The sequence below is a fragment of the Strix aluco genome, chromosome 3, assembly GCF_031877795.1.
Source record: "Strix aluco isolate bStrAlu1 chromosome 3, bStrAlu1.hap1, whole genome shotgun sequence".
Classification (NCBI taxonomy): domain Eukaryota; kingdom Metazoa; phylum Chordata; class Aves; order Strigiformes; family Strigidae; genus Strix; species Strix aluco.
In genome coordinates, this window is record NC_133933.1 from 10,461,955 (window position 1) to 10,474,238 (window position 12,284).

Here is a 12,284-nt window from a genome sequence, read left to right on the forward strand (position 1 = left end):
CAGTGGCTGAACTAAGAATAAAACCCCTGCAGTTGCTCATCAGTGAGAACTGTATTTATTCCATTCAAGTCAGGCAAGTTACAGTGGTACAAACCCACTGTGAGAGCTAAAAAACCAATCATGCTTAAATCTTCTGACTACCAAGCCAGTGTTTCAGCAGGGCAGACAGGCATGTCAAATATACTTATCGTGGAAAATTTTAGCATTTTGTCCATTGTCTGTCCAAGGAAACAGGATTGCCTTTGTGGATATTTGCAGAAATTTTTTATGATTCTTTTGGATAAAGCTACTGAGATTAGGAAGAAGCATTTTTTTTTAAAAAAACCTAGGTGACAGTAAGGTTTGAAAATCTACTTTATTTCTTTACTTACTGAGACACGCATGTGCTTTTGTGGGGAAAAATCCTGTCTAAAAGTGCTGCAGACCTAAACATTTGAAAGGCTGAATTTAAAAAACTTAACTAAGTATGCCACTGCAAAAAGGTAAATTAATATAATAGGATGTTAGCAAAAAAAATGTTGGATTGACTTAGAGTTGTATGGTTTTTAAAGAGCTGATCTAGATTATTACTGTTATCCAAAAGAACTAATAAAAAACTGTTTACAAATTATTATTTGAGATAATTCAGCTGCATTATGTTCAATGACAGGTTTAATAGTTGCAGAGTACCCCAGAACACTAATTATAACAGCTATTTGATGGTTTTGTGCATGTTGGCCATTAAAAAAAACCCTCTAAATTACCTCTTACCTGTCAAGCAGAAGGCACTCTACCCACATCTACCTTGCTTTTCTTCAGTGCTCCCTTGTGGGTTTTTCTCACAACAGCTTTCCAGAAAGCACAGCTTTCCCTTTGCTATCTTTAGCACATTTATGTTCTTACCAAGGCAAGCAGGCTCTCAGTGCAGGGATTTAGAGGCCTTTCCTGCTAATTGCCAGCTTGTAAACTTAATTGGACTGTCTCCCTGGGCACCGTTCCTAAATCAATTAGGCAGTGAGTTGGCTGTCACCTCTTTCCCAAGCAGGTTGCCTGGAAGCGCACCACCCAGGAGAAGTCTAGCATCCAAATGGGAAGATGTTGACCTCTACAGCTGAAAGTTATCACATTTTAAAATTCATTCTCTATAATTACTGTAAAATCTCTTCTAGGAAGAAGGCAAAGCTCTCTCTGTCCCTCCCTCCCTCCCTTCCTCTTTGTAGTCCACTGTGCAAAATATGCTGTTTTCTATTGCATCTTGGTTTTCAGCTTTACCCCTCTCTCCTCAGTTTGCCACACTACCAAGGTAATGGGGTGCTGAGCAGCCAGATCTGCTTCCCAACCTCAGCAGCTTTTAGGTCTCTGCTATTTAAGAATTAATGCAAATATAAGTTATATGGAAAATCTAGGGGTCCATGACAGCATGGACAGCATGACAGCAAAACCCAGACAGACATTCAGGACTGAAATAAAATCCATAATTAACTCATGGCTTGGAATTGTTTCCCATAAAAATCTGTTAAGAAACTATGTCAATGAGAATAGGCAAATATATTTTTAACTTCCAGCTGACATATTATGATTTTGGACAAGTTCTGTGGATTCTCCATTGTGCTGTCTAGCCAGATATATTTCAGGAAAAGTTTCACATTAAATTTGCTCTCAAACATTAATGGCAGATATTTTTGGTGTCTAATGCCAAAATAACTTTCAAAAGCATCGTGGCTTCTTGTCGATGATGTCAGCCGAGATCTTGGATAATTCCAAACTTGGTACTGGTGCCAGTGGTTCAGCATTGCTGGCCTCAAAAGATGTTTTAAATATTATATTTAATTAGCATGCAAATGAGTATTTTCATCTTCACTTAGTGATTAATGTGAAGATTGCCCAACTTATGTAATACTTTGAAAACACTAAACATTTAGGAAGAATAAAGTCTACCATAACAATTAGATATTATCACACATACACAGGTTAAACATGGCTATTACTCAGTATAATGTCCATAGACTTTAATACATGCAAATGGAAAGTGAAATACAATAGAAAACCATGTCTTTTCTTTAATGACATTAAAAAATGAAAGTATTTCTCTGTTACAAAAAAAAAAAAAAAGGAAGCTTTTTTTCCCCCAAAGTGTCACATCTATATATGCAAGTTCTCAGCAGGTTACTTGCCCTGGAGCTATATTTAGATATTTTCCTCTACTTTTTTTTCCTCAAATCTTATTTTAATTCACAAACCATATTGACAACTATATTTATGAAATTTTTGCAAGGTATGTTTCCTATATATCAGATCTGCTTTTCTCTGTTACCAGATTTTTTTCCCCCAGCTGTCCTATGGCTTTAATATCAATATTGAAATTCGGCTTATTCCCTTTCTCATCAGAATTTTTTCCTTAAAATTAGTTTTGACAAACAACATCAGATTATAAATTGAGAAAATAAAAAAATAACATTATGTTTTTATTTAAAGAGTGGGGAACAGTAAATTTATTCTGGTATCTTTCTAATACCTGGAGCTGTAGTAATAATGAATACTCTAGCACATTGACCCAAAGCAAGCAAAAACTGCTAAAATGCCATGTGTTGTCTGTGTCACACGATCATATGGGTAGTCAGAGACAATAAATAACATTACTGTCTGCAGCTTTTCAGTCACCTTTTCTGTTCAGAAGCTGAGACCTACAAGTCAAGAAAATTTGAGAGTTTTTTAATTTCTACTTTTCAGAGATAGAGTGCTGTGGATAAATCATGTTCTTATGGAGTGATTTTTTTTCCCTTATGGCAAGCATGTTCTTGGTTTCCTGTGCAACTAATTCACAGTCCCTAAATGTTGATATCTTTCGTGATACCCTCTCACAGAAGAAATACTTCACTTAGAGAATTTTGCCAAGCTAGAAGGAAGTTCTAGAGCAATTGCAGTATGGAGAGTATTTGAGTAACTGCTGCTTTGAAGTTTGAGTTGCTGTAAACTTGTATACAGAAGTATGTTTCTGTGAGAAAAATGCTATTTTTTAGTGCTGTCCAGCAGTATTTCTGCACAGGAAGGAGGTGCGAGGAACATGAATTTATTACTTCCAATAGAATAACGATAAATGGGGAATAAGCTTTTTCTACCATGTTTAGAACAAACTTAATTGCACGATGTCACTAAGACATATTGGCCACATTCGCTCAACCTCCATGTGTGAAGTTCACTGGTGGTTTTTCTCCGCTGTCCAAAGCACACTCAGTCTAAATACACCAAGATAGTAAGGAGCTATCTCACACAAAAATTTAATAATGAAACCAATTAACTTAAACTTCATAATTTTAACCAACAGCAATTATTTTTAACTGTGCTGAAAAGTAGTCAGCTACTGGTTTGCATACTCATAACACTATCTTTGGTTTTAATATTTCCTGTAAAAGGTGTGATCACAAGAGGACAGCTGGGCCTTGTGGAAATCATCCACCAGTATATTCGTTACGATGAGATACACGAGGCAATTAACGTCCTGAACACCATGAACTGGAACACGATGGGTTGTCAGTGTTACATATGCTTGAGTACCATTGTCAATCACCTTCTTAAACAAAAACTTACACCAGAAAGAGAAGGTAAGGGACTGATTGTATTCTTAATGTATGTTTGTGGTGTCTTTGTAATTCATATGTGGATTATGACAATATATTTCTTGACTTTATAAAGAAGACAACAGTGAGAATCCAGTCAGCCAGATTATGGTACTCCCTAACCAAGTGTCATATGTAGACAAGTCATTTCAATAAAAGGGGGATCAATGTATTGATTGCATTTTAGTTCATTTGTCTCAATAGTGATACTAAAATAATGCATATTTTAATCTATGTATGGCATAGGCATGACAATATATGTAGCAGTATCTTACATGTTCTGTAACTGTTATTACACGACATAAATTTAGCTTATGCTACAGGCTAGTGTTAGTTAATATAGGACTGGAGTATTTGTTATATGTTCATAGTGAGACAGCACCAACTTAAGGAGGGACATTTTCCTGCAATGGGGACAAGAGATTTTAGTATGGTTTTTAAGGTGCTTTTGAAGGGTCATTCTTTCATTACAGGATCCAGAGGCTTTGAATACACTATCCTCTGCTGCCTCCTTTAGGATTATAGCATTTGTCCTCACTGTAATCTTCTGGCCCCCTGCAGTAGTAGCTGGGTTCCCTCACAAGAAATGATGAATTTTAGGTTCAGCCTCGTCTCTGCTGAAGCCTGGTGTGATGCCTTCCTCTTGATTTGCTGTCTATCTTGAAACTCAATAGACTTCAAGATTTGAAGTGCCTTGCTTTAGTGAAGGTGTTATCCTCCAGTCTAGCAGGCAGACAGCTGGGGACCAGGCATCTTTTGTGGCAAGAAAGAATACTTAGGATTCTGGTGTGTTTGATGATAGAAAAACTCCAAGGTGTCCTGTGTTGCTGCCAAGCCATCAGCTATCCCATTTCGGGGGATCTGATTAAAAAAATCTGTGCATTGCAAGAATAGCGTATCAATTCTAAATAAAACATGCTTTTAAAAGTACCCATGAAAAGGGCTGATTTTCAAACTCTTGTAAAAATATGCACATTATAAATAGATGTCTGTGTGTTTTCCCCCCATGCAGCTCCCTAACACTGTTTACAGCAGCTGGAATTTCATTCTGTCCAGGAGTTATTCTATATGAATCTAACAAATTTGGCATGGTAATTTGTTTTCTTTTTTATTAGCAAAACCCAGTGGGGGCTTTTATTTATAGTGATGGGGCAGTTATCTTTGAGATCTTTATTCTGCCTTCAACATCAAGCTGGGCTATCTAATGAATCTATAACTGTGCTAGTAGTTACTCGTATTCCATGTACGCTGAAATATTTCATGCTGTCAAGAAAACAGCAATGGCAAGAGAGTATGGCTTGTTTTTGCAAAGGTACTGCTGTATTCAATTTTAATCTAAATGGACTGCTGCTTTGAAAGAAAATGCCTTTAAAGTTCAACTTATCTTACTGTCTAGATTTAAGATAATGCAAAGCCTAATTTACTAACAGTTTGATTGTGTTCCTAACACAGTACTATTAGCACATTTAGTGCTATCAAGCCTAATAAAATAAAATGTAACTATGCTTGGAAATAAAGAACCATTATCACTAAATACAGAAATGGCTAGTTCAAACAAACGTTAATAACAGCACATCACTGAGATTTTGTCTGCCTAATGAGACAATAGGTTATATTTTGCTTTTAAAGCCCACACAAAATTCTGATTAGCCGTAGCAGTTTGCATATTCCCTCTGAAAGGAGAACCTATATAGCAAATATATAGCAAACACTCTCTGTTCTGCCTATAAGCACTTGTATTATGTGTTAACTCTCAAGCAGAAGACATATAACATAAATATTACTTATCATTAAATTTCCTTTCACCTAAGCATGTGGGACACACATATACTGTATACTTTCTTGTATTATTTATAATTTTGTGTGAAAAACAGTAGAAAATTGCCTAAGAGCTCCAGCTGGGGCATATAGTAGTCAGAAACTATTTAAAGCGGAGAGAACTTCTGTAACAAAAAGGCTTTATTTTATTGATTACAAGGGAGGTTATCCTGTTTCCCACCACTACACGCTGTAGGTGAGTCAAACCCTTAGGGTTTCTAGATCCTTTTATTTAAAGTTTTTGAAAACTGTGGGCTGAAGGAGGTTCCTTAGACCCCAAGGCCATCACAAGAAGGGTTCTGTCGCCTGCTGACCTATCACAACAATCCCTGAAAAACTGAACTTCCCTGTTGTTTGCCTAAGAGGACAAACATGATTTGAGCTAATTGAGAGTTGATCTCTACTGGACAAGCTTGTTCAAACTGTATTACTCTTATGAGTCACTTTTAATTGTACGCTGCTGGTGAGAACTTGATGTGTTATAGACTTCTTCATCCTTTTGACAGCTTCTGTTGCTCAAAGTCCCTGTCAACTCTGCCTCAAAGTGAAAGTTTATATGCACATTTGTGTTTGTACAATCTGTCATATTTTAATTTCATCTGTCCTGCAACAACATCACATTTCATCAGTGTTTGAGGAATTTGACTGACTGCAAACATGAGCAACCTGTTGTAATTGAAACAGTTTCACTTGTTTCATTGCTGCTGTGTTTGAACTCCACAGCACAGCTTGAGGCAAGCCTTGGAACCTTTTATGCTCCAACAAGACCCCTCTTGGATACAACTGTGCTGGAGTACAGGGACCAAATCAGCAGATATGCAAGAAGGTTCTTCCACCACCTGCTCAGGTGAATGACAGTTTCAACTTCTATCAACTTAAAATTGATTGCATATTTCAGTAACTATCTACTTTAATGTGGTTAACATTTTCCGAGAGGACCACCCCTGAAAAAAATGCATTCATTGTTACTGTTTGTTTAACTTGCACTTCGTTCCTTTCAAGTACAGTATTGCAGATAAAATGCTATTCAGAGCTCTTCTATCACCAATGCACTTAAAACGAATCACCCTTTCCCTTTTAGCTTGATAGAAAAAAGATAACATGCTTCTGAGAGATTTACATTCACCAACTGCTTGCAGATTTAACTATTGAAACAGCTTACGAACTTGGAGAGTTTAAATAGATGCTAAAATGCAAATGAATGGTGTTTTGTCCAAGACATTTTTGTCTTTGCACCATTGAAATCTTGAGTATTTTGTTGTTCTCATCCTCAGAGTTCTTATACAGAGATTCATATTCCAGTGATTTTCGATGAATTTTCAATGCCATTAAAATAAGAGGAGAAAATGAAATGTTGCATTTGCCTGTAAATTATATGACATTAGACAAGTCATAATACCAAATTCAGCTAGAATTTATAGTATATTTGTTTATTGCTATATTTTTCCTTCATAATAAATTAATATCCTAAATTTCAATCAGTTATAAACATCAATATACAGCAGTTTAATCTGTTCATGTGTTCAACTGCAAATACAGATGAAACATTCCCTCTGATAATTATCCAGTGGGTGAAAATAAGGAGACATTACCTTCTGAATTATAGAATGTTAGTAATGCCTTGTTGAGGAGTGTAGATGGACATAGTGAGAAGACTTGCAATGCACCCTTTTTTAGTGATTCCCAGATTATATACATTGTCTGATTATGCAAAACTAGGAAGTGCAAGTGACTTTGATGGTACAGTTTATGCTTCTTTCACATCTTAAAGAGAAAGTATTTTATACTGTCTTCTGCATTTTGAATCTGAATAGCATCCCCATTCCAATGGGGAAATTATTCTAAGTAGAATGCTCCAAATATCTGCATAATATGCACCAGCCTTTCACTGGAGTTTTCTTAATAGATGTAGCCACAATAGTGAGTACAAACTCTTGCTTTTGCCTTTCTCCTAGAAACCAGCAGGGAAGATCTGTTGCTGCAATGGCCAACTGTAGTGGCTGTGGGCCAGTTGCCTGCAGAGGACAGATGCAGAAAGAATGCCTCAGAGATTGCTGAGAGGTGTGACTATAGTGCTCTTACATCTGCAAGAGAAAGGTGTATTCCCTCTGACTCAGGATTTGCTTCCAAATGCTAGCAGGCATGCAGAGGCATGGGGCCCTGGCTGAGCTTTCAGCCCTTGGGGCTGCTGAACACAGCTGAAACACTGACTCAATCCCCCTAGCAAACAGGGAGCTTCAGTGCCAGAACGCTGCCTGGACAGTACGGGGCACAGACAGGAGTTGTGCAGGGGAGTCTCCCTGTGTCTTTTACCTCTACTATAAAGCAGCCCTTGAACAATCTACAGTTGTGGCAGTTTTTGGAACAAATGTGTGTTATTTTGCTGTTTCCCTATTGTCAAAGGGATTTGTATTCAACTGAATCAGAGTGATACGATCATGTGATTGCTGCAGAACAGATGGTAATGCTTAAAGCTTATCTGAGAAGACATAATCTAAGTACAAAATGAAATGTTCAAAAATGGGAGATTTATCTGATAGAAAGCAAGGAAATAATGTTCAGAGCTGATCTTTATTGTATTAAAGTGGCTGTGCCTTAATTGGTGTTTATTTCCTTTTAGATGTTTTTTTAAGTGACTAGAATGATTTGAATGTAGGCTAAGCAGCAAGTACTACAGATTTGTTGGAGCAATGGTTCTGGGTGAGAGAATGCCATCTAGGCACGATGCAATGTCTAGGAGAATCAGAGGGAGGCACAATGGTTACTAATTCTTTCAGGGACGTGAAAGTTGCAGTTGCTGCTATTACATCTGTCTGTGAGGAGCCAGCAAGGTAAGCCACTTCTGCCAGCCTGCATTTACAATTGTAGGTTCAGAACAGGAAGAAAACCGAGAAGAGAATTATGCTCTGGCCTTTTCAAGTCACCATATTATGCCCATGAGGACTCTGAAAATGGAGTAGTCCTCCCACTACCTGTTTGTCAGACAGCAACTATATCTGGGTGTCAGGAAGGCTACATTTTAAGTCAGTTCTCTGTCTCAACCCTTGTTATTTGAGTTAGTCACTTTTTTACCCTTATTCATTTAGCATAAATACTTGCAGGCTAGTTACAAATAGTTAGTAAATCTTCAGAGTGCATTTTTATTACTGCAGATGTGTCTGCATGACCAAGCAGGAAGACTTGAACGTAGAAGCACTGTAAACTGTCAATGCCAACTTGATGCAGCACTAGGGGATATTTGTTACTTGTGAGCATGAGGAGGCAAAAGCAAAGTGATCACTTTGTACCCTGTTGTAGCAAGAAGTGGAGGAAACAGAGCACTTCCTAAATTACATGCACTATAAGTATGGCTGATATTCCAAAAGTATTTCTTGGAATAGAGCAGAGCCTGACACAATTCCTTTGGGCTTCCGAGACAGCAAGCAGCAGATGCACAGAAGTTAAATCTAGAGGATAAGGAGCTAAAACACACAGGAAGAAACTCAGAAGTGGGGTAGGAAGAGTGAGGTAAGTAGGGTTAGCAGCATGAGTAGAAGACGAGGAATTGGGGATGAAGGCCTAAAGGCAGGGATAGGGACATGGAGAATCCTGCAAAAGGGCAGAGTGGTAGTACAGAGCGAAATGGGGGAAGACAGCTTAGGATGAGTGTGGTGGGCTATAGAGGAGACCAGACATACAAGGAATGGACAGGGAAGGGCGGAGTTTTTCATAGACGATTAAAACATTAAAACACTTAAATGTTTCTAGATCTAAATCTGAAAAATGTGCATATAAACAAAAGTTTTCACCCCCTTCTCCAGCTTTCTTTTGAATGCCCCACCAATGTGCCTTAAGCCTTTTCTAGAAGGACCCACTCTTGGGAGAGAAATATTAATTCATTCTACATGCTGAGACAATCTTTGACCTGCCTGCTGAGTCTGCCAAAAAGGTGCCAGTTATTGTTGTACTTTTAAAGACGTGAGTGTCTGTATTTACTAGAATTGAGAAATACAGTTACCTTTTCAGAAAGGCTATCCTCACTTAGTAATAATCATGTGCCAGTGATTTTAATCTTTACTGTAGGCTGAAAGGTTGTATATCCAGTTGCAAATAACTGGAGACATCCATTTTCACATTATCAGTGAGGTTATAGGCTATTTTTCTACCATCAAAGAGATCAGTTTCTAGAAAATGCTGAGTGCTGTGGTGGTAGGTTCCCTCTTTTAGGTATCGGGCACTTTAGAAAGAAGATGCTCTGTCATTACTGGCTGTATTGCAAGTATGGGTTAGAAAATGGTGCGGCAACCTGAGATGGGTCAAAGAACACTGACAGCACAATTGAAATGGCTTGCAATTAGAAGGAAGGAAAATGGCTTGCAACGTATTTGACACAGACATGTTACTTGTATCCATCGTTATAAAAGCTGAGTTCTTAAATTTGCAAACCATGCAGCATCTTCAGCTTCCACTAAAATAGAAGCTTAGAGCTTTGCAGGTATAGGCCCTGAACAGAGAATATGGAATACCTCCAAAACCAGGCGTTCAGTATACAAAATTATAATTAAAGGCCTCTTAATTATATGCCAGGGATCCATTACAACAGTATTTATGGAATGAATGATTATTTTCACTTTAAATTCTTATCTATAATTAAAAAATACAGGAACTGAATTACATGTATAGAAATATATCTTAGGTGTTCCTTGCCACTTGAGTAGCACTCTGGTATTTTATTATGATGTCACTGCTTATAATAATGTAATGCCTTATATCATTATGTAAAATGTTGAGCAGAGGTGGATTTATTAGGAAGCCTTGGGGAGCTGTAACCTTCTTGCCCCCACCCTTTTGTTGAGCACTGCCTACTAAGTGTATTTGTGTAATGGGGGAGTGGCTGCACAACCTCCTGCCTCTGTATAACAGCCTCATCTAGCCGTGTACAGAACATGGAATGGGATGGAATAGTTTTTCACTCGTTAACTATGGCATCGCTGACTCATGGCTTTGCTTCACTCTGATCAAGCATTCGTAAATTGTACTTGTCATATTTTCTAATGCATGAAATTATCTTGTTTGTTTGACACACACACACACACAGAGGCAGAAACACATGCCTGCTGTGTTTTGTTCAGATTTTTCTGTCTCTCTCAGAGAGACAGTGAGAAAGTAATGTAGCATGAGCTGGAGGTAAAGGCTGAGCTGGAAAGTAAAGTTTGAAATGCAGCTCAGGAGTTGTAGAATTCGAATGCAGCCACAGTGCTGTGTTTCTGCTGTGCCCTTTCCCCCTTTGTAATTCAGCTCTTGTGTTTGTGAATACACAATTTAAGGATCTCTTTTCCTTTTTTTTTTTCACGTGGAAAAATACTAAGATTCAAAACTGTTTGGACCTTTCCATCTGATAATTCCATTAAGAGAATGTCACTGGATTTTTTTCCCATAGTACAAGTATGTTTACCTACAAAGCAAAGCTCTGTTGTAAATAACAAGATAGTGCATTTGCTTCTTTCAAGAGCAAAATGCAGCTCTGATCACATTCATTAGTAGAATTTTGGATGGATTCATGAAATATTCTCCTTCATCTGAATCCAAAAATGAAACCCTCCACCACAGTTTTACTGTTACTGGTTTTACTCCTTCACAAATCTCACAAATGTTGTGTACTCTTCCCAGTGTTCGGTGTAAGATGCTACCGGTTAATGATGCAAAGAAAAAATTAGGTACCTGTTGGGCAGAACATTCACGAAGTGGTATGACTTTACACACAGAACTTGATAGAACTCTTTGTAAATAAACACTCATAAAGGAGATGAGAAAGTAGGTGGTCATTAGCATCACGGGAGGGCTGCTTCCAGCCAGTACTGATTTTTATAAATCACTTCACTATTCAAGAGTTCTGAAGTGTACTGCTACACTACCTGACATGATGCCTTGACACAGTCAGTTATCACTTAAGTGCAGGATAGCCTTTGAAAAGCTAAAATAAAGCTCTTTCGCCCTGCAGGTACATCACTTATGCAGTACTAACTACCCCTTGGTAAGCAGGTTCCCATATCACTACACTGCAATCTGCAAAGTAGATATTCACTGTGAGTATTCCATCCTAAATAGGGCCCTAAATCAAAGGTGAAAAAAAATGCCTCGACTCTATAGGAATAGTTCCCAATCCCATCTGCTGCCAACTATATGGAACTGAGGGACAGAGTGAGCAAAGAGCTTTTATGATTCTTTTTAAGAGCACCCTAAAAGTAGAATCTATAATTATATTGGTACATAGTGTGTCACAAAATATGTATAAACATTAATGATGACATGGTTCAGGACTAAGAATGTCTTTTATATTCATAAGGTAACCTATTAGGCATTAAACTATGCCTTCAGATAAAATGACCACTGATGTCAGTCAGGTTCTCTGTGGTGGCCACATGAACAGAATTCATCTCTATGGGAGTAAGTTCAGTAGCAGCATTCTGACTAAAGTAGCACCTTCTGGAGAGGACTTTGAAGAGTCATTTTTTGTCATCTTGTGAAAACGATCAAAACCAAAGGTTTTCATATTACCACGGCACTGATAAATGAGCATTTCAATTGCTGTGATGGAACTGCACATGAAAAGATTCCCCTGGTCATGCTTCTTGACCTGTTTTAGAAACAAGAAAAAAAGGGATCTATTTAATGGAACTAGATTATTTTTGCAGTTAAAGAGGTTAAATACCTCCGGAAAAGTTTAGAATGTCTTTGCTTCAGTCCTGTGTTGTTAATGATTTTTTTTCTTGAACCAGCTCCACAACAATTTTCAATTTCAGTCAGATGCTTTGATGCCACAGGAATGGCTCCAGGATTTAATTCTCTAGTGGTGATTACAATGTAAGAAATACTGAGCAAAATATTGGG

The 12,284-nt window shown here is 37.8% G+C and overlaps 1 protein-coding gene across 1 annotated transcript in view; it reads left to right on the forward strand.

Annotated features, from left to right (window-relative positions):
- WDPCP (WD repeat containing planar cell polarity effector) overlaps positions 1-12,284 on the forward strand; it is a 157,303-nt gene that overhangs the window by 85,524 nt on the left and 59,495 nt on the right. The window contains exons 12-13 of the mRNA XM_074820585.1: positions 3,393-3,581; positions 6,138-6,261. Of these exons, the coding sequence (XP_074676686.1) occupies positions 3,393-3,581; positions 6,138-6,261 (313 nt within the window). The remainder of the gene's footprint in view (positions 1-3,392; positions 3,582-6,137; positions 6,262-12,284) is intronic.